Source organism: Brachionichthys hirsutus, chromosome 7 (genome assembly GCF_040956055.1).
Source record: "Brachionichthys hirsutus isolate HB-005 chromosome 7, CSIRO-AGI_Bhir_v1, whole genome shotgun sequence".
NCBI classification, from domain to species: Eukaryota; Metazoa; Chordata; class Actinopteri; order Lophiiformes; family Brachionichthyidae; genus Brachionichthys; species Brachionichthys hirsutus.
The window spans coordinates 14808165-14833770 of NC_090903.1; the positions used below are offsets into that span (position 1 = coordinate 14808165).

A 25606-nucleotide genomic window follows, 5' to 3' on the forward strand; every position below is an offset into this window, starting at 1 on the left:
TATTATACAAGCCTCGGTGCGGGAATGAGAGGAGAGCCAGAATGAGGAAGACGAGGAGGTGACGAACTGACGAGCCGGTGATTTCCTCCGCCATGTTCTTTTCAGGATTTCTTTCATCCCCCCCCCCCGTCTTTTTCCTCACTGCCCGGCCTCGCTCTTGAATTCAGATTTCCGAGGTTTGCTTTTGTTTTCAGTAAATTGGCACAAATCCACACACACACACTCTCTCTCTCTCTCTCTCTCTCTCTCTCTCTCTCTCTCTCTCACACACACACACAGCCCAGCGTGGTATTAGAGCCACAGATGGTATATTGGTGGGGAGTGTATGAATGTTTCAAGCAGTGATGAAAACCCATTGGGAGGAAGATAGGTGTGTGTGTGTGTGTGTGTGTGTGTGTGTGTGTGTGTGTGGCGACGGTGAGAGAAAGGCCATCGTAGCGGTAACTCAGCGCTCCGGCACCAACGTTGTGGGAACAATGGCTCCTTGTCTCGGAGGCCCTCTGTTCCACCGGCTGCTGCTAGGAGCCCAGCAGCACCTCACACACTATGTGTGTGTGTGTGTGTGTGGTGTGTGTGTGTGTGTGTGTTGGGGGGGGTAGAGCGATGTGCCACCGGTTGGTCTTCGGATTGCGTCTCTTTTCTTTAAATGCAAATGGGGCCGATGCTCCCGAGTCTGAAGCTCAGACGTGATCCACGATGTAAAAACCAGCAGCTCCTCCACCCAGCAGCTCCTCCACCCAGCAGCTCCTCCACCCAGCAGCTCCTCCACCCAGCAGCTCCTCCACCCAGCAGCTCCTCCACCCAGCTGCTCCTCCACCCAGCTGCTCCTCCACCCAGCTGCTCCTCCACCCAGCTGCTCCTCCACCCAGCAGCTCCTCCACCCAGCAGCTCCTCCACCCAGCAGCTCCTCCACCCAGCAGCTCCTCCACCCAGCAGCTCCTCCACCCAGCTGCTCCTCCACCCAGCAGCTCCTCCACCCAGCTGCTCCTCCACCCAGCAGCTCCTCCACAGCGTCATGGCAACTCGCGTATCAAACATTTAAACGAGGCATCGTTTCCGTTGTCGTGGTGTAAAATAAAACCCTCCGTATTTAATGCCCCCCCCCCCCCCCCCCCTTTCTGTGTCCCTGACAGTCGGCTTCCAGTACTGCGCCTCCTCCGCCGGATCCCTCCACCTCCTCCTCCTCCACCACGAAGGCGGAGCAGAAGAAGCTCCTATCGAAGGACTCCATCCTGTCTCTGTACGCCAGCAGCTCAGTGGGAAGTCAACCGCAGAGCCAGCAGCAGCCTGCTCCAGGACAGGGTAACACACGCACACACACATGCACACGCACACATGCACACACACATACACGCACACACACACGCACACACACACACACACCCGCTGTCATCCATACTGAGGCAGTAAAACCCGGTCGCCTCGTCCAGGAGTGGCTGAAGGGCTTAACTCCTCAGCATCATTTAATCTGGTTAATACATAATCTGGTTAAACAGCAGCTGCTCAAGCAAGCCCCGCCCAGGTAGCGTCTCACCTGTGGACTGTTGCACCTGATTCCAGCACATGAGAGTCATTTTCACATCGTGTTTTGGCTTCATCCAGCAGCAGGTTGCTGTTTTTTTATTTATTTATTGTAAAAGCCCCTGATAAATCCCTGCTGAGCCCCCGTCAGCAGGCGAGCGGCGAGCGGCACGCTAGCGCAGCATTTAGCCGCTCGCAGACGTTTCCCTCGGGATTCGGCGTAAACGGAAACCCACTTTAAATATTGATCTTCCTCCACGACTGTCTGCTGCAAGTAGGAACCAGATATAAAACACAAGTGTGGAGTCGCGTCATCGCTGCCCCTAAAACGGGATCAGCAGGTAACGGTTTGATGTGAGGAGCTCCGTTCAACCAATGGAGGCGGAGCCAGCGGCGAGGTGACGAGGAGGCGGAGCCGTCGAGTCTTCAGACACGACAAACACAATGAATACACAATGCGTTGTGTTTAGAGCAGGCATGGGCAAACCCAGGCCCGGGGGCCATATGCGGCCCGTTGGGCTATTTAATCCGGCCCGCCAAACTTGTCTAAATTATATCATTAAATAAAATTGTATTATAATTAAACCTCATTCATTTAACCTTTTCCCTGTAATGCTACCTGTAAAAGGCCAAAACCTTTAATGCAATAGCTTTCATGTGTCATTTATATTAGCTCACAGAAATACTCCATCCATCTGTTCTCGGTCCGGCCCCTCTGTCAAATTTTAGAACCTATTGTGGCCCGCGAGTCAAAATGTTTGCCCACCCCTGGTTTAGAGTGTGTTCAGACGCACAACGATACAAAAGCGTCATCCGAGACGCTTCGGTGCCCGATGGCGGCGAGCGGCTCGGTGGCGGCTAGCGTCTCGGTGGCGGCTCGGTGGCGGCGAGCGGCTCGGTGGCGGCGAGCGTCTCGGTGGCGGCGAGCGTCTCGCCTTTTTAAACGTGCCGTAGGTGTAGAATGGAAGCGAACGGCTCACGCAGACGGAGGAGAGGCAGCGATACGAGCTGAACGACTCGCGCTCAGTCGTACGCGGAGGCACGGCGACACACTTTAACGCACGCATCAGAGCAACGGCGCAGAGCGAAGGAAGGTGAAAGGTCGGCGCGGAGAAACGCAGGCAGGGGTACTCGGCGCTGCTTTTACCGGAGTCCCTCTGCAGCGGTAAAAATAGAGGCGTCTGCAGAGCCGCTCTCATCTCCGTTGTGATGGGCCAAGACTGTTTATGTTCGCGTGTAGGCTGGACGCGCACACACACACACGCACGCACGCACGCACACACACACACACACACACACACACACACACTTCGGTACGTGGAGGATAATAACCAGCAGATCTGAGCAGCAGCTTCGTGTGCGCATCGATGTTCTTCGGCTGCATGAGAAGCTGACACTGAGGGCACGTCTTTGATGAGGTGGTGTGTCTGTGTGTGCGTGTGCGTGCGTGCATGTGTGTGTGTGCGTGCGTGCGTACGGCAGGCCTGTACATAGGCCAGCCTCAGATGCCGTACACGCCGCAGGGTTTTGCTCCAGGAATGGGCGGAGCTGCTCCGCCAGCCACCGTGATGGGAGGAGGGGCCGTGATGTCCAGCGTGGCTCCGCCCACCAGCGGCTACGTAGGAGTGCAGCAGGGCGGGGCGTCAGCCAATCAGGGACAGAACGTCTACTGCGTGCAGCAAGGACAGTGGAACGTGGGCCAGGTAACGCAAACACGTCCTCGGTGAGGAAGCAGACTGATGAGGAGGAGCTTCCTGTTCAAGCACATCACACACACACACACACATCACACACACACACACACACACACACACACACACACGCACATCACACACACACACACACACACACACACACACACACACGCACATCACACACACACACACACACGCACATCACACACACACACACACATCACACACGCACACACACACACACACACACATCACACACACGCACACACACACACACACACACATCACACACACGCACACACACACACACACGCTCAGCCACAGCGCTCAGATGACCAGATTGTACATTCTAGATGAGCATTAATAATAGACGAGATGGAGGTGAAGTCGAGGTGGGGGGGGGGCAGGGATCTAGGGGTGGAGTCGAGGTGTGGGGGGGGGGGGGATCTGGGGGTGGAGTCTAGGTGGGGGCGGGGATCTGGGGGCGGAGTGAAGAGGAATGACTGATTCCTCTTTTCTCTCTCGTTCAGATGACCCAGCAAATGTCAGGCTTGGCCGTGAGCAGCGGCGGGCCGGCGGCGGCCCCCTTCAGCCAGTCGGTGGCCCCCGCGGCCGGTTGGCCCTCAGCCCCGCCCCCGCCGTCCGGCCAGACCCTCAGCACCCAGCTGTGGAAGTGAGGAGAAGCGGGTCCGGAAGATGAGCGGCAACAAAATGGCCACGCCTTCTCTCGATCCACCTGTCTGGATAAACAACGCACAGCGGGGTGGGGGGGGTTTGCCCGCCTCGAACGCCCCCCACCCCCCGACACTCCCCACGCTCCTCACCACGGTCCCTTTAAGATGACATCACACTGGACGGAGTGGAAGAATGAAAGACGGGCAGCAGTTTCCACTTCTTTTCATCTTCACTTTTATTTTAGCTGTTGTTGACTGAAGAGACGGAAGCATCCGGACGGGAGGAGGAAGCGTCCGGACGGGAGGAGGAAGCATCCGGACGGGGGGAGGAAGCGTCCGGACATGAGGAGGAAGCAGCTCCGAGCGTTTATTCTAGGAATATTATATCTTTACCCAAATGGCTAGTTAGCGATTAGCCTTTCAACACCGCTGTAGCTACGGCTCTCTTGTGGTTGGTCTGCGCTGCCCCCTCCTCACCCCTTCCTCTCCTGTGTGTGCTGTAATTGTCCCCCCCCCCTCGCAGTAGCAGACGATTCTTTGAGCATTGGGATGTGAACCTTTTACAGAGAGAGCGCCTGATTGGTCGATGCCGCGACTCTCTGAGGACTGAGGAATTCTTATTGTAGCGCGTTGCCGTGCGTTAGCCTGAAGCAAATAAACCTGGACGACCAATCAGAGGGCTGGAATGGAAGAACCTGATTGGACAGGTCAAGCTAAACGGGACCTGGATGAAAATGCTGGATGGGTCCCGTCCCGTTCGGGGGGGGGGGGTCAGTATGAATGCCACACAAGAGCGTTTCTCTGCGAGGCAATAACTGTAGCTAACAACGTAAAAAAAAAACGTCCTCCAGGTTTGTTTGTTACACGTTTACATTTCCGGTGCCTCGAGGTGTCATTCAAAAACATAAACAGGATGTTTGTTTCTGTCCAGTGTTTGTAAAAGTATTTTGTTTTGTTTCAAGTTCTACAAAACGGTGGTTTCAAATAAAGGCTGTGGAATCCTGGATTTCATCCCGTTTTATTTCCGCCCCCACGGCCGCCTCTGAACCGCCGCCCGGTGGTGGGCGTGTTTAGTTGAGAGGCGCGTTTACGTTGCCGTCACCCACGCAGGCCGTATTATCGACCCCATCCCGTCAGCAGGGACGTTCCTGAGTCCAGATCCCGTTCATCGGTGGTCGTTCCGGATCGTTCCGTACGATCGGTCCAGGGCGAGCGTAGCGTCACGAGGTCGACCTGAGCCGCTGTAAAGACGAGGCTGCAGCAGAAACGTCTCTCAGTGTTTTATTTGTGTGAGGTGGAAACGCAGCTTCCTGTTGTTGGGGAAAATGAGAACCGATGTCAGAAGCAGTGAACAGAGCTGGAGTTGGGCCTAGCCTAGCCTAGCCTAGCCTAGCTCAGCATAACAAAACAGCAGCCGTTGAACACAATACTGATGGCATCACCTTTACCCCCAGCTGTGGAGGACTTCCCTTGATTTATTTGTTGGGGGGGGTTGAGGGATTTGGATGAAATGTGGGCAAATAATCGGAATTTTTATTTTAACTTAATTCAAAGGGGCTCGAGGGAGTTGGGCTTTTCGGTCCCTGAAGTTCTGTTTAATCATTTCTATCAAGCACTCGACGCAGGGCTACGCTAGTGCGCTCGAGCTTTACATCCCATATGCTAAGCTAGCAATATGCTAACAGCATCCTAATACCAGCTCTATGCTTCTGGTGTCTGTATTAGTAGTAATCTCAGACTTCGTTTGACGGTGACGTGTTGTCGATTAAAGACGATTCGCGTGGCGTGTAATCTTTACATTTATACTTTCTTTGTTTTTTTTTTCATCAAGTTGTAAATGGAGGGAAAGACGAGTCCATCGTCCCCGTTTGCTCATCGCATCCACTGGAGTCCAGTTCTCAGAGGTCACGTTTGACAGGCGGCCAGAATCATGCAGTTCCTCAGAGTTCGTCAACAGATCGTCTGATCCGGAGAGGCAGGGCCGGCGTCCCGCTGTCCCGCCGTCCCGCCGTCCCGTCACACCTCGATGACCACGGTGTCTTTCCGATGTTTGGGCTCGTTCGCCAGGTGAGGTTTCTCTGTGCGAGTATGCCAAACCAGCACCTGGGGAGAGAGAAGAGGGGTGAGGGAATGTGCTGGTGTGGGAGGTTCTGGGTGCTGAATGCAGGACGGATGCAGGACGGATGCAGGACGGATGGCAGAGGCTAGTCCGGAGGCGCCATTCTTTGCAGACGACCTAGCATTTAATCCCGGCGTTAGGGTTGAACAATCTGCCTGCTTGTTTCTCTCCTTTTCTTTAATTGCTGGATTTGATCCTAAAACCAAAAATATATTTTGGCAAAAGAAAGAACTCGATCCCGCCGGATCCGGTCGCGTGTCGTTACGTATTGATGCAAAGATCGGACGCCGTTCTGCTGCAGTTGATACTGATCCACGTGGCGACTCGTGCTGCGCGGTGCCGTCTTTTCGGTGAAACTCGTCTCGAATTTGCGTCGTCGGCTTGTTGAATGTGACGCTCCACAAATGGGGGGGGGGGACCGGTCTGATTCCTGAAACGGAGTAAGTCGAAACGATCGCTGCGAATGTTTGCAGCCCAATTTCACAGCAATACACCAGTGGGGGGGGGGGGGGGGCAGCACCCCCAGCCCCCAGCCCCCAGCCCCACCCCCATCACAATGGAAGCAGATGGACGTGCTCCAGGAAGTTATTTGGATTAGGAATCAGTTTCCTTTTTTTTGTACCAAAAAACCAATGATCTTATAATTGTCCTGTGTGAAATTTCCGTCAGACACACACGCACGCACACGCACGCACACGCACACGCGCACGCACACGCGCAGATGATTTATTGCTGGCTGCTGCTGTTTCTGGGCTTCTTCAGGTGGAACGTGTCACTTCCTGCCCACTGTGCTGCTAATTGGCCCACTTTGCATATCTAACGAGGCTAACGTAGCAGCCACTAAAGCATCTCTGCAAAGCTGTGGGGAAAACGGTGCTGAGCATGTCTGAGTCCGTGCACGCGTACGTGCACGCTCGCCAATTATGCAGCAAGACTGCCCTCCTCGTTCCCCTGGACACACACCTCCTCCTCCTCCTCCTCCTCCTCCGCTCCTCGTTCATCACGTCCACTTTTTCCTCTCACGGCTTTGCGCTTCTTTTACCTCTCCGTCCTCCTCCCTCCTTTCTTTTCCTCCCTGAGGCAACTTGAGGACAAAAAGCTTGACCAGGTTTACGGCTGTCCTCTGAGGATGCTCTTCAGCGTCCCTTTGATGGGACGGTGGTCAGAGACACAGTGATAATTGGGATAATTAAGTTTAAGCTGGAAATCAATGAGAATAAAATAAATGTTTGCGTCTCAGCCGCTCGTCCTTCCTCTTTCCGTCCTCTTCCTCGTTCCCCTGCGCAGGCGTTCACCTCCTCTGTTCCTTATCCTCTTCCTCCTGTGCTTCCATCTGTCTCCATCTGTCCCCGCCGTCCCCTCCTCTCTCGTCCTGTCGGTGCCGTCTGCCGCCATTACCGTCCCGCTCTAACTACATCACCGCTCCTGTCGGTCGTCTCCAGATAATGACCCGATCTTCTCTGCCCTCCTCTGTCGAGGTCGGGTTTCAGGCTCGGCGACCTGACCCCCCAACACCTCCCTCGGAGTGGGACGAGATTGGACTTTTGGCCTTCGATGAGGGGAAGGAAATCTAATGATCTCAATCATAGCTGTTCAGATGGATTTCAGAGCTACTTTAATCTGGAGGTTGCAGAAATCTGACCGATGGCCTCCTTTCATGTCGTTTAACTCCCTGGAGGGGCGACTCTGATTGGCCGGAAAGTGCTCATGTGATACTTCTGTAATTTTATTCCTTCAAGTCTTCTATTACCATCTTAATGTGTTTGTTATTGACAGAAAAAAACTTGAAACTTGAATTTAGTTATCTGTAACCATAGTGACAATCTACCAATCAGAAGCCGTGTGTTTGATCCAATGCAGAGGAAATAACCAATGAGAGTCGAGAAATTGGAAATCTAGCACAGTGGGGATAATAACCTGTCGAGAAATACTCACCTGTAAAATCTCACTTCAAAGTTGCTTATTTCTGCAGCGCCGCCTGCTGGTGTGGAGGGTTACTGTCTATATTAGTTTGTCCTTTATTGAATTGATCACAACTTTCGAACTGATAAAACCAAACGGATGTTTCACATCTCAGATCTAAAACATCAAGGAATCAGTTTTCTGAAAATGCACAGAAACCTTGAAGATAAACGTCTATTTGTTGACGCTGCACGATTATAAAACGTAGTCGTGTCACCGCCTCAGCGGCTTCGTAAGCGATGATGTCACATCCCGCTGCTTCTGTCACTGCCGGGCTCAACACTGATGTGACATTTTCTTGTCAAAGCCACGCTGGCCGATGACTGATGATGTCACAGCCCGCTAATGGTCTGTGTTACTATCAGCAGCAGAGCCCCCCCCCCCCATTAGTGTAATGGGGCTGATAATGATGATGATAGCTTCAGCACAGCGGCGGTGAATTATGATCCACCGCCTCCTGGGGTCTTTATCCTATTCCCTGCAGGAAGCATTTACCCATAACCCACCAGGGAGCGACGGCGCCACTCTAACCTGCGCGCATATGGCGAAGTTAGATTTCGTATTTGTTGGTTCCAGGTGAGGAAGCTGCTGACGGTGGACAGACGGGCGTAGGGTGGTGACTCAGCTAGGAGGAAAGAAATCATTTCTGTGCTTCGTGGTCTGTGGTCAGAGCTGACTCCAACGGTTAATCGTTTTCTTCCCGTCGCCTGGATTATGTGCTATAAAAGAAACTGGTTCACTCTTCCTCAGAAGAGGAAATGACATTATCACGCCCACTGCCAACAGCGTCACGTAATCCCTGCGCTCCTTTGACCGACCGGAGAGTTCTAGGCGGGAGAAATAATGCTGCGTGATGCGTCCATTACTCGCAGGACGTTCTGTGAGGCCGATGGTTGTCAGGGCGACAAGTGGCCCCATAAAACCAAGCGCCAACAGAGGCTACGCTGATTTGCGATGAGCTGCATCGATCTAAGCTCACAACGAGAATTGATGGCGCAGTTTAATATCTGACACAGAGCAGAGCGGGATTAACGCAGATAAACGGGGCGGCCGTCAAAACCCGGGCCCGAGATTACTGACCGATCCTCCCCGTCAGACGTATGAGAGAGAAGACGAACGTCTGTGACGGCAGCCACGACCTTTGACCCTCGTACGAGTAAAGAGTGGAACAGTATTTCAGGTTTGCATGAATGTAGATTCATTCTAATCATTTTAGGAGTAAACGTTCTTAGAAACAATCCAGTTTCTGCCTAAATCCTAAATGTGTGTTACTTTGATTGTTCGCAGAATTACACAAAAACCACTCGACAGGTTTGTGTTGACGCTAAATTAATAGGCTAATTAAATCACAGCCCCATCGTTGACGCGCAAATAGATGCGACTATAATTGCATTTGTGTAGCTAAACGAATGTGGAGCCGCTGTTTCAGCAAATATTAAATATGCTAAAAATAAAACAAGCGCTTCGACACGTCTCTGCTGAATGGGCGCGGCACTTTCCTGAGATGTGATTGGTCGGTAGGACCTTTGTCAACTCGTTACTGACCCGGGTGCAGTTGTCGGCTTTGGGCTCCAACTCCGTCACCTTGGTGATCTGCTTCAGGAAGTCCGACTCCTGCATCCCCGGTTGGGATCCGCGCCGCTTGAACTGCGCCCGCGGGTTCACCAGGATCACCTGGAGGTTCACTGCGAAACCTGAGGCGGAGAAAGGTGTGTGTGTGTGTGTTGGGGGGGGGGGGGCAAGAATGGTCAGGGTTAGCCAGAAAAGATTAAATTCACATTATGGGTCTATTGTAAAGCCAGATGAAAACGAGCGCGCGCATTAGTGAATCTAATGGCTCATTTAACGCGGGGGGCCGCCATCCTCCTGAGATAATGGCGCTCTGGACGAGAAGGGGAGGAGTTCAGGCGGGATGCTGTGGAGGAGGGGTGCAGATTAATGGCTGGCTCGCCCCCAGATTCAATCAACCTGATTAAAAGAATTGGCAGCAGAGGGAGAAAAATCTGTCACTGCACAATTACTCGCAAAACAAAGAGCCTCACAAGCAGAAATAGGATTCAAGGTTGAGAGGTTGACGTGTGGCTACATGCTAAGCTAACCCCTTCCATCGCGTGCTCGTATCCCCCCCGAGAGGGGTCGATGGTCGCTTCCCCTCCATCCCCGAAAGAAATGGGAATGAAACTGAGGGGCAGGGATGGGACCGGACCTTAATGTGTCCGACGTGTCGTCTGACCCTGAAGGCGACGCGTTTCATTCACGTCTCTGTTCGCGATGGAAAAGAAATCCTGTGGTTGAAAAGACGTGAGAGCGCCAGTAAAAGAATAGGAATCCGGACTGGAGGCGTCAGCCGGCAGTCGAGTTCATTTTCATACTGAAAACGGCGGCTGCCTGGAAATTCAGAAAAACACACCGGCTCAAATTGAAGCACATGTTTTGGAGTAAATTGGTTCGGCACTTAAATCACCCGTTGAGACGGGAAAAGTGAAAGCGTGGGCGTAGCTCGAAGCCGAGCGGCGCTCCTCCGAGCGATGCTGAGTGGCAGAAGGTGTTATCAGAAGATTCTGCAATCTTCCGGGCGCAGGTTCTCCTCGCGATGGCGGAATATTTGTTTATGCAAATCATTTATAGGCGGCTCACAATTCACCACAAATAATTCAGCGTTCAAGCCGCCTTTTTTCGTCCGCCGGCCGCATCCCTCCTGAGGTTACCGCGCCCCCCGGCCTGAAGGCCGCCGTGCGATTGGTTGCGCAGAGAAACGGTTGGCACGGAAACGTGTTAAACGGAGGATAGTGCCGTCGCCCAAAAAGCGTCCCGTCTGTAACCTCAGAAGGAAAGTCGGGTGAACGTTCTCAGCCTGGTTTAATGGCGGCCGTCGGGTTATCTCTATGCTAACGGATAATGCTAACGGCTAATCACAGAGATAAATGCGGCTCAGGTGAAGCAAATATCAGAGCAATTAAAAGATAGGAGGTTCCTCACCTGCAGCCGTTCCCTGACGTGGAGCTCTACGTTTATCTGAGCCGTGTTTCTCCAGGCTAGCTTCGGCCCACTTTACGTCTGACCCGCTAGCGCTGGCCTTCATGATTGCTCGCACCCATTTATTCCCCTTTTTGGGGCAACGAGGCAGGACGCGATACCGGAGCTGTTTAAATCGTAGCTTCGTCTTTCCCGCTGAGTGTCGGTGAAACCCAACCGGACACGGCTTAGGGTGCGATAAGCTAATCGCAGCAAGCGTAGCCTCCAGATGCTAGCCTCATTAGCAGCTTGAGAGAACGTGAGTTGGGTTGAGGACATTCGTGTTACCTGATGATCAGGAGCATTGCGTTCTAAACACTCCCCGAAGGCAGGAGACGCTCCTCAACAAAAGGACGGCTGTCTTTGTGTTGGTTGTTACGCGCCTGCAGGCGCTTCGTGTTTGCTGTGGACAGTCGTAAACATGCGTGCGTTTAATTACCTGGTTTTGTTTCTGAAACTGCGTGTGTCCACATCCAATCACGAGCCGGCAGGTGTGTTCTAATAATTGAATGTGTATTTGTGCAAATGCTCAATTGCTGGTATGAGAGACGGAACAATAGCTGGCAGACGGCTAACAATGCGGCGCGGCGCGGCGCAACGCAACGCCACCGGGACACGCACGAGCTCTCACTCGGCGCTGCGGTCCGATGAATGAGAATTTAAGAGTGAATAAAGTTTGGGCCATTCTCGTCGTTGTTCCTGCAGAACGTGAAGGGAAAAATACACTTCGTAATACGAGCAAGGCTGTAAATCTTAGCGGCGCAAATTGACAGTGTAATTATAAAACGCTGTTCAAAAGCAAGGCTGATAATTGGAGCGTGTGTGTGTGTGTGTGTGTGTGTGTGTGTGTGTGTGTGTGTGTGTGGTGCAAAGAAAGGAAAAAAGAGACATGGTTTCTGTCCAGTTCAGACGACTTCATCTATCCCAACATGCGTGTTTGGGAAGAGAAACTTGAATTGTTGCTTCCAGGGAATCGCCCCTTTATCGGCGCTCCACAGTTATGGGATGGACCTTTTTTCCTGCCCCAAGTTTCATGATGAAAGGTTTTTTTTTTTTTTTTACAGTCCTGCTGTTTGAGCAAACGACAAATGTTTGAGTGAAATTTCCTGGAGACACAACTTGATCGGGATCTGCTTTAAACCTGGATCGCGTCTTTCTCATCCCAGGCGCCGCCACGTCACGAACTTCCAATGGAATGGATTCAAACACTCTGCGATGCGATGACATCACATCGTCGTCGTCTCGTCCTGAACATTATCAGAAATGCACCTTCTGCAACACCATTGCTAGAGCTGTTTAGCTTCCGTTAGCATTTAGCCCGTAAGCAGTTCCGGCACCCAATTCCTCTGTAAGTCGTCGCCACTGGTTACCTGGTGACCTCCCTCTGGAAGATGTAGTATTTTTTTTAGAGTTGTCTTAATTTCAGGGAGCTTCAGCAACTAAAACCGAGTACCCACTCCCGTGACCCCGGCACCCTGTTGCTGATAACGGACCGGTGCCGGCGCCGTTCTGATCTCATCTATTCTGTTGCTTTTCACATTAGTTTCAACTCTGCAATCTTGCTTTCGTGATTTATCTCAGGAATAAACAATCAGTTAGCGTAGCAGCGGCGCTCCCGGGTGGGGGAGTAGCGCTCGGAATGCTAAATTGGTACAATCAGATCTCGTTTTATGGTAGATTTATTGCCTGAAAAAAACAGACGCTCGATAGAAAGGTTGTCAGATTTATTCAGGTTTAACTCGTGGAAACAAAACAGTCACATAGACTGTCACTGTCCAGTAATCAATGTATGATCAATACTTTCATGTCTAAAGAAAGCACCGGAACCTTTCAGCAGGTCAGACACGAATGAGTAATGGGAGGCTTCGACGGGATATTTGACTATTCCTATTTAAGTTTGAGCTCCAGATGGAACCGGAATTCTCTGTTGGAGTCAATTAAGATCCATTTTGAATCCATCCTGCTGGTGTCGGGAATCAAACGCGGTATCGGATCGGCAGAGCGTTCAGGCGCTCCTTACCTGCCATGTCGGTGGCGAAGGGCCGGTCTGGTCTCCAGCCGGTGTACCAGCCCACAACTTTACCCCCGGACACCAGGGGGCGCTCATACGCCCTCCCTCCTACGAATCCCACCGGCCAAACAGACACACCTCGAGTGCTCCGCATCTGCAAAGAAGGAAAACGGCATTCACTCAAAGCAGAACGCAAATGCATCAATTTGAAACTGATGCAAGCACAGAGGTGTCCATCCTCCTTTGACGTGTCAGAGGGACGCATAGAGGGTGTCAAAAGGTGTCCATCCTCCTTTGACGTGTCAGAGGGACGCATAGAGGGTGTCAAAAGGAGTCCATCCTCCTTTGACGTGTCAGAGGGACGCATAGAGGGTGTCAAAAGGTGTCCATCCTCCTTTTACGTGTCAGAGGGACGCATAGAGGGTGTCAAAAGGTGTCCATCCTCCTTTTACGTGTCAGAGGGACACATAGAGGGTGTCAAAAGGTGTCCATCCTCCTTTGACGTGTCAGAGGGACGCATAGAGGGTGTAAAGGTCCAACAGAACGTTGAAGAACTGCCCTCCTCTCCGGGACGAGGCAAACAAAACGCTGTGATGGCTGATCCATTCTTCTCATCAATCTCCTCCCACAATCTGAGAGAAGCAAATTGGAAATGGAGCCTGAGCCTCGGGGCGATGTCCGTTCGGCGTGGACGCATTACGGTGAGGAAGTCAGCGAACGCTCGCCGGCGCCGTTGGCTCTGAAGTGAATTACTTGTGTGTCAGTTTGCATGAGTGATTAGAGCATTTAGAGCTGGGAGTCTGAGGCGAAACCGAATAGAGGACGAAATGAAACTTCCTTCCATTCTCACAGCGAATGAATTCGCACGCAGCCAGAAGAGCCGCGACGACAAACGGGAAGGAGAGCAAGATAAAAGACGGGTGGAGGTGGGGGGAGGCGAGGGCGAGCGAGGACGGGAGTCGCCGGCGCCCAGACATCACACGGAGCGTTGGCTTTTACAGCCACGGGAAACCACGTTTAGGCCCGGCCCAATAAATACAGAGGATTTTACCGAAGTGTTGCAAACCTCCAAACAATCGCAGAGGAAGACGTCGGCGGCCGGAGAACGAAGAACAGCCGAGATGGGAACGGACTAAAAGCTTTTTGATGAATAATTTACACCAGATTGGACGTTCTCGCTGAGTTTATATGTAAGAAGCTGCCAATGACATCCCAGCGAGCTTCCAATCAGGTGCAGAGAAGATCGGCGTCGACGTATTCGTGATGGAAGGAAACCGTCAATCAGCCGTTGACGGGCCCAATTAGGGGACGTCTGCCGCCAGCGGCGCGCGTGGGACCCCGCTGGAGACGGCGTGGAGATGAAGAAGTCTCTACTCGCACGCAGCTCAAACCGACCGACGGCGGAGGGAGTAGCATCTAACAGCCACATCAGCTAATATGCAAATGACGTGAGCGTGATTACACCTGTCCATCAGGTAAGGTGGGTCGCAAAGAGGACTCCAGATCATCAGTCAAGGGCGATGACGTAAAGTCAGAGCGCCGAGCACGGAGGCGAAATGTACGGAGCACTCAAACGCTACACGAGCAGCAAAGATCTGCTCTCGCTGTTGGACAGGAATGAGAGAAATGGGTTCCTCAGAAGCCAGAGAGGCTGTCGAGTCACATAAAAACATGGCCTCCCGTGTTCCAGAGCGAGGAGCGAGAAGTCAAAGCAGCAAATCTACAAACTCAGAGGATGAAAGCGTCGTTATCTGACGGATTCAAGCCAAGAGAAGTGTCTGATTCTCTGATAGATGCTAATTGCTGGCAGTGAAGACATCATTTCCCATGATCCCATGCTGTGTGCTTTTATAGTGCGTTGTTATGATTAAGGGACCCCAAGAGAAAGAAGCTGATGTGTGTTTAAGGCAGCGAGATAAAGACGATGAGGATCGGATTGAAGCTGAACTGTCAGAAGTCTTTAGATTGGGAAGCATTCGGCTGTCCTTCCCTCCTTCCCTCCTTCCCTCCTTTCCTTGCTTTCATCCTCCCTCTCACGCTGTTCCTGGATGGCATCAGCAGCTTTGAAGCTGTTCCCCGATGGCGCCGTGGACCGTGTTCTCCCGGGTGAGTCTTAAACCTCCCCCTTTGTTCCCGCCCTCTCTCTCTCTCAGGCCGGTTTTCAAAGCATCGCCTCCTCTGCTTTACGAAGGGAAAGATAAACCGGAAAAGAAAAAGAGGACAACTGAGCACGATGGTCGTTCCCAGAGCGTTCCTGGAGTACGATCGTTATTTCGGCTTAGCGGCGAAGTCCGAGTTTGACTGCTGATGATCCGCTGGTTTCAGCTCCGCTCCTCAAAAATCAGATATGCAGATTATTAGAGAGGAAATAGCTGCACTGGTCCAGGGGATGGAGGAGGTCTAGGGGATGGAGGAGTTCCAGGGGATGAAGGGGGTCCAGGGGATGGAGGGGGTCCAGGGGATGGAGGGGGTCCAGGGATGGAGGAGGTCCAGGGGATGTAGGAGGTCCAGGAGATGCAGGAGGTCCAGGGGATGTAGGAGGTCCAGGAGATGCAGGAGGTCTGCAGCAACAAACTTACAGTCAGGTACCTGCTGGGGTGCGGCCCCGCCCCGCTGGGGAGGGTAATAAAAAGGGCCCAAAACAAGGCCCGAGTTAAAGGTGAGAAAGAAAAAGCATTTCCATTCACCTGGGTAGATTTATGCAAATGATCCTAATCGAGTCTCCGGATCTTCTCGGCGGCATCAATTTGCATTAAGCAGCGATTTGAAGCTAATACGAGCCGCATTGCATTCAGAGGTAATTTTATTTCAGCCCTGGGTAATTTAATTACCCTGCACAGAACAGTATGGAGGAGGAGCGGGGTGGAAACCGACTATTCAACGGGCATCAGAATCAGAACCGGTTCCACCAGACGTTGGGTTTTGTTTGTGGTCGGATCCAGAATCAATGTTATTCATGGAAAGGGTTTCTGGAAATAAAAAGGGAATAAATGTGAATTAAGATCAAATAGTGATCGTTGGCGTGTTTGGGTCACGCCTGTGGTTTGTTCCGCCCGGGGTGAGAACAGAACGCCGACAACATATTTAATGAGTTTGCACCAACTTTCACCGTCGCCACATGGAATCCATACGGGCTTGAGTTTCGGAGGAACATTCCAACGTTTTAATTTTTAAACGTCGACAGCGGCGTGAAGCCAGGCGCAGGATGGGTTCACTTCATCAGCTGATCTCAGGTCTGTGTTGCTGCAGTGACCCGGTCCATATCTGACAGCAGAATCTGAACCCTCCTGATCAGGTCTGTCACCTACAACCGGGTCTGCAGCTTCCCCACGGGGGGGGGGGGGTTGACTCAATAAGTTCGGTGGCTCCGATACGCATTCTTCTGTTCTCATTGTCTGCAGCGACACATTTCCTGTCTGAAGGCGGCGGTCGTTAGTCCTTCATTGGTTTCTGGTGCAAGGCGCGTCATTTCCTCGTTGGAGATCGATGCACTCGGGTAGAAAATGAGGCCGACAACCGTCAGCAGAAATAAATAGGTTTCTGCACCGGTGCAAAAACGCTGTAGCGTTTACGCCTCAGCGTAATTCAGTCCATTGAGTTATACCCAAAGGCCGCGCATAGATAAAGCAGGAGCTAGCCGCTAGCTTGCGCTAGGCCTCACCTGGAGACTTGACCTCGCAGCTGTCAGGTGAGCGCTGGTGCCTGCTGTCGACTAGCTTGTTAGCATGGAGCTAGGCGGTGCGCGTCTCATGAGTTCTGAAGGCTAAAATGTAAAAGTGATGAGTCACAGGTGTCGAAATCAAATCTTCATGTGACTAAAGTGAGTCAAAGACGGGACTGTTTCACTGATGAAGCTGTAAAGGTCCCGTAGTCTTCATCGGTGGACTCGGAGCGGCTCGTTAGCAACGCGGCTCTGCTCGGCAAAGGGCAGACGCCGCGCTGAGATAGCAAACGATAAATCTAATAATATCAGATGAAGCTCCGCCGGTAAACGCGTGCTATTTACAAGAAAACAAAAGGGAAAATATAAAAGAGGGAAATCACATTTCATCCAACCGGCTGCCAGGAGACCGTCTGGGCGCGCCGGGACTCGGTCTGGTAATCAACTCCGCCTCCCTCCCCGGCAAACAAACAGGTGAGAAGTGAGTTTTGTTTACACCCAAAGAGACTCTTAATGACGGAGAATATCAAATGCATAATGGATGTTCGTGCTTCCTGCCTCTTGCCCAAGGAGAAAGAGCCGCGGAGTAGCTAGCGCGCTCGGGCGGCTAGGCCCGGGCGAGATTTTAATCAAGTGTATTTTTATCTGCGGGTTGTTAATATGCGCGGCGAGGACAATCGCAGAAACGGAGGCGAGAAATGAGCTGGGAGAAAATGAATGAATCAAATTAGCGGGGCCGGCCGGGGACGGGCTGTGAAAGCGCGATGCAGCGGCGCGTGATGCTAGCGCAGCCGGAACGCTTTCTGGATTCATGAGGAAATGAGACGCATTTCTCTGTCATAGTTAGCGTAGCGTTTTCTGTGACGTCACAATGTGGATTTACTGCTACGCATATTTGCTGTCACCTGCATTGATGAGCAGCAGCACGGTGTTAGCTTAGCTTCAGCGCTTTGTCGTTGTTTTTTTTACACAGATTGATGGAAATCAATCAGTGATCGGAGCCTGTCTGATATCAGACTTCACTCTGACACGCCCGGCTGGTGCGTGACGTCATCAGACGGTTTTTGGTCAAGCAGAACACACGCCGTGTTTAGTGGAATCATCACACCTGTAGCTGTTGGGAGGGGCCCGGGCTTTAATGGAGCAGGTGTGATAAATACCACAGACCGGGTTGGGGTCGGGGTCGGAGTCGGGGGGGGGGACATTTCTACCTTTGCAGCGCTGCCTTTAACCTTTCCCTCACCTTCCCCCCTCTCCCCCCATCCTCCTCCAAATCCGACTGCAGAGCTTCGGCTCCTTTCGGCTCCCCCCCCCGATCCTCCCTTCTCCCACTACACTATGTAATTATGATAATTGCTCATAGGGGTTTGAGGAAATTGAATTTCCCGTTTTGCTCTGGTTCCCTCATCCCAGCAGCTTCGCTTTGTGCCCCCCCCCCCCCCCCCCCCCATTATTCCCTGCAGGGCTGAGGTCCCGGGAACCTGATCAGACACACCATTAATGTTTGCATGTGTGATTGAAGCCCAATGGCGTGGCGGCAGGAGGAGGATTACACGCCTGTCCTGGACTTTCCTTCTTTTTACGTTCACACTTTAAAGTGTCACCAGTAGAACTGGGTTGCCATGGCGTCACCCCATGTGGGAGCCAGAACCTGGGCTCAGCGGGACCCAAAACGCTGCGGATGTGGTGTGTGTGTGTGTGTGTGTGTGCGTGCACTGCTTAATGCCATCCAGTTCTTTTCTCGACATGCAAAAAAAGAACAAAAAAAGGTCAAATTCAGATTTTATCAAGCCCATTTAAGAGTATTAAATACACTGATTCCTTCCAGATCTTCTTCTTCACCTTTTATTCCTGTGACTGCCTTCATTTTTTATTCTTCCTCACGTATTGATGTGTCTTCCTCTCTCGGAAGAGACCCGGGTTTTTACGAGGCCATTAACCCCCCCCCCGTGTATTTAATACTTTTAAATGGGCTTGATAAAATCTGAATCTGACCTTTATTTGTTCTTTTTTTTTTCATTACATGAAAACCCCACACCTGATTATTCTAAGGAATATTATTCCGAGCTGTCGCGGTCAAATCGTTTCTTCCTCTGAAGGCGCCGCCCACAATGAGCACGGGCGGCGCCACCGGTTAGCGCCTGCGGGTTATTGCTGCCATACGGCGGCCTATTATCTCTCTATGACAGGCCATTACCTGCTCAGAGAGCCGGGTAATGAAACAGGCGGGAAGACGATGTGCCATCAACAAATCAAACAGACGCACTTTACGGCGAGCTGCGGAGGCGACCTATCGGAATCGACTCCGCTAGGAGCTCGCCGGCCTCACGGCGGAGAGGTTCCGACACCAATCTCTGTGGGAAGCCGGAGAGACGGAGTGTTATTCCAAATAAAGCCGGATTTCCAGAGGATCTGTAAATGCAGGAATTACATTTTAGATTGGACCGTCCTCTGGGTTGTTACCCAAACAGCCGAGGAGGTTCTGCTTTCGCCAGCCTTCCTCTCTCCCCTAGTCTGTCTGTTAGCAACATAACATTCTGGAATGCTACCAGAAATTCAATTCAACTCAATTCAGTTTTATTTATATAGCGCCAGATCACAACATAAAGTCATCTCAAGGCACTTGATGATCCAGAAAGGATCCTGGGTTCTGGATCGCTTTGACGCTTCAGAATTTGTTCCTAACGAGCGTCGTCTCCACATCGGAGCAGGTCTTTGTTCTGTCTTTGATACCGGAGGAGACGGGTCCAGTTGAGCCCGGGACACTTTCAATGATGTCTCTTTCAATACCTCCACAAAGGACGTCCGGCTTCTGCTGCCTTTGCCGAGACACGTTGGAATTGGCGGTGGCCGAACGGATAGACGTTTTTTTTTTTTTTAGGGAGTGAGCGGCTTGGCGGAGGTCTGCGCTCTCCAAGTGCTTTCCTAGTACGCGTTTGGGTTTTCACACGTACCTGTACTGTCCTTTATTGATACCGTGGAATGGGCTACCGCTGGAGGTGAAACTACAGGAAGCCGTTGCTAGAAAACTACACACGACGACAGGCTGCAGCAACAGGCCGCCGCCCAGCATGGCGCCACCGTTCATCACTCATATAGCCGGAATCACGGGAACATTTGATCGGCCTCTCGTTTCACATCCCTGGTTCGAGTCCAGGTTGGCTTTCAGGAACTGAACTGAAGTTTGGATTTGTGCTTAAACGTTCCAGAGAAGAAATGTCGTCCATTATCGGTAACGGTTTGCGTCCGCTCGGCGAGACTCGCCTTCATCATCGCACAACAAACGCAATCCTTTTTAATTCTCCCGACGGCGAGGTAAAGCGGGAGCGCCATCCATCTCTCTTTTCTCTCGTTCTGTCACTCCCTCGGGTTTTTTCCCCTCCTCCGCTCGTCTCTCATCCTCTCTGAAGACTCTCCTTCAAAAGTATAGGATTGATCTGTAACCTCTGAGGCTGTTCAGGCGGGTCTCGCAGCGTCCCGGGGGGGGGGGGGCTAACGGCGCTCCGGTGGGATCCAATCCACCTCAAGAACTGGAGAATTCCAACGTTTGAATTCTGTTCCGATCCCAACAAAGACTTCTCCTCTAAGAATAACAGTTAGAGCTCAAATAAAGGATGGAAGGAGATCAACCCTGAAACGGGCTCAACGGCACGACCCGCTGCCCCCCCCCCCTCCCCCGACGGAGCAAAGTCTGCTCCCGTCCCAGAATTCCGTGCAGGAAGACCGGAGCGCCAGTTAAAAAGATGGAGCTGGGAGTTGTGGTGAACGAAGCTAAATACATGTGTTTTCAGCTCACCACAGGCTCCGCCCACAGCAACGAGCATCCAATCACACCTGGAGGTGAGTCAGGGACCAGATCTGAACCCACAACCTGCTGCTCTGCAGAACTCCTGGTAAGAACAAGAAGTAAAAGTAAACCCGTTTATGATCGACGGCGTCACACCAGGTTGAGAATCGTCCTGAGCGGGAAACAATCCCTGCACCTCCTCATCCACCTCCTCTTTCACCTCCTCATCCACCTCCTCTTTCACCTTCTCTTTCACCTCCTCTTTCACCTCCTCTTCCACCTCCTCATCCACCTCCTCATCCACCTCCTCATCCACCTCCTCTTTCACCTCCTCTTTCACCTCCTCTTTCACCTCCTCTTTCACCTCCTCTTTCACCTCCTCTTCCACCTCCTCATCCACCTCCTCATCCACCTCCTCTTTCACCTCCTCTTTCACCTCCTCTTTCACCTCCTCTTTCACCTCCTCTTTCACCTCCTCTTCCACCTCCTCTTTCACCTCCTCTTTCAACTCGTCATCCACCCCCTCATCCACCTCCTCTTCCACCTCCTCTTTCACCTCCTCTTTCACCTCCTCATCCACAAACACGCGTGCACGTTAAACCGGGGTTACCTCTTCGAACAGCTCCAGGCTGTACGTGTTGTCGTCATCCGCGAAGAAGACCACCCCGACGTCCCGCCGGTTCCGGTGCTGCCGGAGCCACGCGAGAGCCGCATTCCTCTGTTCGGTGGCGCGCGGCATCCCGGCGCGCTTGAACCTGCGAGGCGTGAAGACGTGCAGGTGCGTGAACGGCACGCCACACCGGGCCAGGAAGCGCGCCACCAGATCCGTGCGCGTCGTCGAGTCCTCCACGACGATCCAGTGGAACCGGGGCACCTGGCGAAAGGCATGGGCCAACCGGGTGAGCTCCGCTTTCTGCACCGGGCGGGTGTACGTCGGGGTGATGGCGTAGATGACCGGCTGGGCGGCGGGTGACCCGGGCCGCGCCGCCCGCTGCGCCCCCCCGATTCGGGCGGCGGCCGGAGCCCGGATCGTCCTTTTACTGTCCACGTCGATCATGATGATGACGATGAGCACCCACGGCAGCAGGATGAAGAAGCGGCTGAAGAACACCGATTTCATGGCGAGGCTGAAGTTCCCGCGCCCCCCCGCTTCCACTCACTCCATCACGAACCGGAATGAGCCCCGTCCTCCAAACAGAACCGCAGCGACCGGAGTCCGGTTGTTTCCAACTCCGAACCGTTGAGCGGCGTTCCCAGCCCCGGCGGGACCGTCTCCCCGAGTTTCCCTCCTCCTCCTCCTCCTCCTCTTCTTCTCTCGCGTTGTCTTTCCCTCCCCAGCTCACTCTCTCAAATGTCCCGGTAAATAAATTCCCATGTCCCGTTGTCCTCCCGCGCGCCTTTCCGGAGGAGGAAAACGAGCCGGAGCGGCGTTCCCTTCTGCGGGCTGCGATAACGCACCGGCGCGCACAGCCTCCGCGCATCACTCTGAGAGAACGGAGCGCTGCTCGGAGTCTGGGGATAATAAGGGAGGGGGGGGGGGGGGAGCAGGGAGCAGGTGCAGCGCAGAGGGGAGGAGGGGGGGGGGGGGGGGGGCTGTGCGCATTGGTGTCTGCTGATGAGGAGCAGGGAGAGGAGGAAGGCTTAAAACGAGGAGGACTTGATATGAGGAGTCGCCTGACATGGAAACCCCGAAACCCCCAGGGGTCCCCGGAGGAGCCCAGGGGGGCTCCCTGAAGGAGGGAAATTATAAATTCCTACCCCCCGTAGGTTGATTCCAAATCAGAAGGAGCCGACAAGCAGCACGCGTCAGCTAGGATGAAGAGGATTACAAATAGATGAGGAAGATTAAAGTGCAATATGTCCTCGTGTGAAATTAAATGGAGAAGGTTTGATCAATATAGAAATAGACGCCCCCCCTGCTGGTCACGATTCAATCAGAAAGAGCCCGGAACCAGAACCATCCGGGTTCTGTCGGTGTAAACGGGCTCAGCCGACGTCCTGCATGTTGGTTCGTCTTCACGGAGCCGGCGGTCCATCGGGAATCCATTCCGGGCTCAGCGTTCTCCGCTTCAGCCAGTCATTGATCATTATTCACAAATCACGGATCAACGCGTCTCGTCTGGAGGAAAGAAGGAAATCACGGAGCGCCGCTAATGGAGTCGAATCCACCTGATTGGTCGGGCCCGAGGGCGCGAAGCAAGACGCATTCTCCACGCTTGATCGATCTGATCACTAATTCGGGGCCTCGCTCCACTTCAAAGGGGCCGGCGTGACGACGGCGAGTGATTTAATGGGCCCGGTTCTGTCCTGATTGCACGCGCTTCCAAACGAGCCATTTGGACAAGTCGCCAAGCAGAATAGAACAAAGCGGCTTCAGTGGAACGGAGACGGCGAGGGAGAGGACGGGTCCGTGCTGGATAATCAACCGGTTTGATCGCTCCGATCGGTTCTGCTCCGACCCGCTCAGATTGGAGCTTCTGAACCTCTGGAATCCAGTCAGTCTATAATGATCACAATAAAATCAGTTCGGTCACGAATCACTTCCACATCAATCAATCAATCATCAAAAAAAAACAGAAGAGTCTTCCTCTCTTTCTGTCTGCTGACACGTCTGTCAATCAAGCTGGCTGCTAGCCGCCTCCTAGCCCGCCCGCCTGCTAGCAGCTAGCAGCCAGCATTGGACAGCGGCTTCTGACCTGACGACCTCCAGGAAGCGGCGCTGGTCCCGCTTGTCCTCGTCCCATCTGCTGTCAGCTGGAGGAGATATTTAGATACGGTCATCCCATCGTTCGTCCCCCCCCCCCCCCCCCCCCCCAGGAAGGGGGCTCATCCAGCATTGAATACAGATGGCGCCAGGTCTGTAGATTTTGATTCAAATTTAAACAAACATCAGGGTGAAGGAGGAGAGAAGGAAGGCGCTATTAGCATAGAAACAAGTTTCTGTCCAGCTGGAGGGAGACGATCCAAGACGCCTTTAGATGGGATCAGCTCCAAAGAGTCGGGACGGGAACGCCGGTGCTGACGCTGGAGGAGTCGGGACGGGAACGCCGGTGCTGACGCTGGAGGAGTCGGAACGGGAACGCTGGTTGGAATCTCATGCATGAATTCATCGCCCTGCGTCTCCCGAATTTACGAGCTCTATTGATAAGAAGTTATCGTTCTGCTTGTCTTTGTCTTTTGGCGTAGTATTTTAACGAACATTTGTAGTTTTTATTTGGTGCCTTTGTAGTCCTTGTATTCATTGATCCTACCTTTATGTCTTGTTGAGATGAGAAATCTCTTTTACATGTTGTTGCTTCTTTCTGCTCCTCCCCGTGAAAGCAGCGCTCCACGGTCACGCTGTGGGACCGGAACCGCGGCGAATGCTTCCGAAGCGGGAATCATGATTATTCATGAGGCCGACCAGTCGGGGGGGGGGGGGGGGGGGGGAGGAGAGAGTTGTACGCATGAAAAGTGACAGAAAGTTTCATTATTCCACATTCAGATGATTCCAGATTGTCTTTTTATTCCTCTGATCTGAAGCGCTGCTGAGTTTGCAATCGCGTGTGAAGAAAATAGATTTGATGCAGTCGAGTTAGTTTCTCTTTGGCCATTCGGCTGAAAGCTTCACATTATGAGGCCCTAAAAATCCATTAAAGGGTCAAATTGCGTTCCCGGCGAGACGAACTGAATTTATTCTAAAATCAAATCTCCTGAAGAGGAACTCTGTTTTTACGTCTTCCTCTCTTCACCGAGACGGATGAAGCTTTTCTCTCACGCATCTTCCTTCTTTCGTCTCTTTTCCCCTCCCGGTGCCTTTTTCTTTCCATCACACACACACACACACACACACACACACACAGTATCTCACGCCCTTTCTTTTTCCTTCCCTCTCTCCCTTCCCAATCCGAGCAAATTTGTCAAAGAAAACACGCACGCAATTGGCTCGCTGCCCCGGCCTCCTCTTTTGTGCGCCGCGCAGGCCCGGGCCTGGGAGCGCAGGTAACTTGTGTTGTGTGCGCGTGCACGTGTAAAAGCGTGTACGTGCACGCGTGTGACGTTCAGGGCCCACGGGTTGCCGTAGATGTCAATCAGAACTCCGATTTCCCATCCGTTATTAGCTGGACGGGGATTTACTGGCAGAATCTCGATCCGTTAAAGGTCCTAATTCCCGAGGCGGAGGAATAATGACTTTCTCATGAGCTGCTAATCTCCTCTGGTTTGACTGTTAATCCTAAACGACTCCACGGAGAGGATGCAGAAGGTTGATGGTTTGAATCCAGACCTGGGCTTTATGTTCTGCCCACCAAGAAACATGCAAACAGCACCATGTCTCCATGTTTACCCCCCACTGAGCTGTAGTGTGCATGCCAGGACAGTAGGGGGTGCTGTAACAACCACGGAAAGCACAGGAAAGTTTGTTTCCTCTCACGTCACACGTTTCAACCTCCAGGGCGAATCAAAAATAAGAGCGTCATCACGGTGGCGTCGATACACCCAAGATGCTCCCCAGGGGAGGCGGAGCCGCTTTAAACGCCGCCCACCGGATGCACAAACTCCTGAGTGGGCGGGGAAAGGCGGGTCCAGCTGTTTCACCTGGAGGCCGCAACACGACATGTTGCGCGTCGGCCTCCTCCGCCTGCGGCCTGTTGGGCACTAGATCCACAATGAGGAGGAACCGAAAGTGTGACAGGCCGACAGCATTATGCTGCCAACACCGCCCCCTGGCGGCGGATACGTGTAAGTACAAGAAAGCAGAACGATCCAGTCACACGTGACGTCAACAGATCAGACAAACAAGCTGTGAAGTTCTGTCATTTTTGGATGATTTATTTAATTCAAACAATAATAATATGTTATAACTATTATTGATCAGCGACGCATCAACCTTCAAGCTGAGGTAAAAGTCGTAAAAACATTTCAAATGTCCAGAAATTCCTTTAGAAAAATATTGACGTGTAAAATAATTAAATTAATGATTCAATTACCAATTCTATTGGTTTTACAACAAAAAAAATCACAACTTTTCTGCTTCTGAATCAGCATAAAGCTAAGGGTTATTATTGAGGCTAATGCTAAGCTAACAGTATCTACAACACCATCGCTAAGTGGCTAATTTGCTATATTATGTGATGAATGAAAGATTCAAACTTTGCTTTCAAACGCAGCCCAGTCTGAACCCA

General features: G+C 52.4%; 1 protein-coding gene and 1 pseudogene across 1 annotated transcript; one reads left to right on the top strand and one right to left on the bottom strand.

Annotated features, from left to right (window-relative positions):
• The window catches only part of LOC137896177 (stromal membrane-associated protein 1-like), a 23121-nt pseudogene extending 19196 nt beyond the window's left edge, over window positions 1-3925 (top strand).
• Window positions 3926-5905: 1980 nt separating this feature from the next.
• On the bottom strand, window positions 5906-21564 carry b3gat2 (beta-1,3-glucuronyltransferase 2 (glucuronosyltransferase S)). Its single transcript, XM_068741228.1, has 4 exons — window positions 21055-21564; window positions 13006-13150; window positions 9516-9664; window positions 5906-5992 (listed from the first exon to the last, which is right to left on the bottom strand). The coding sequence occupies exons 1-4, from the start codon at window positions 21562-21564 to the stop codon at window positions 5906-5908; spliced, it is 891 nt and encodes a 296-aa protein (XP_068597329.1).
• Window positions 21565-25606: the final 4042 nt, after the last annotated feature.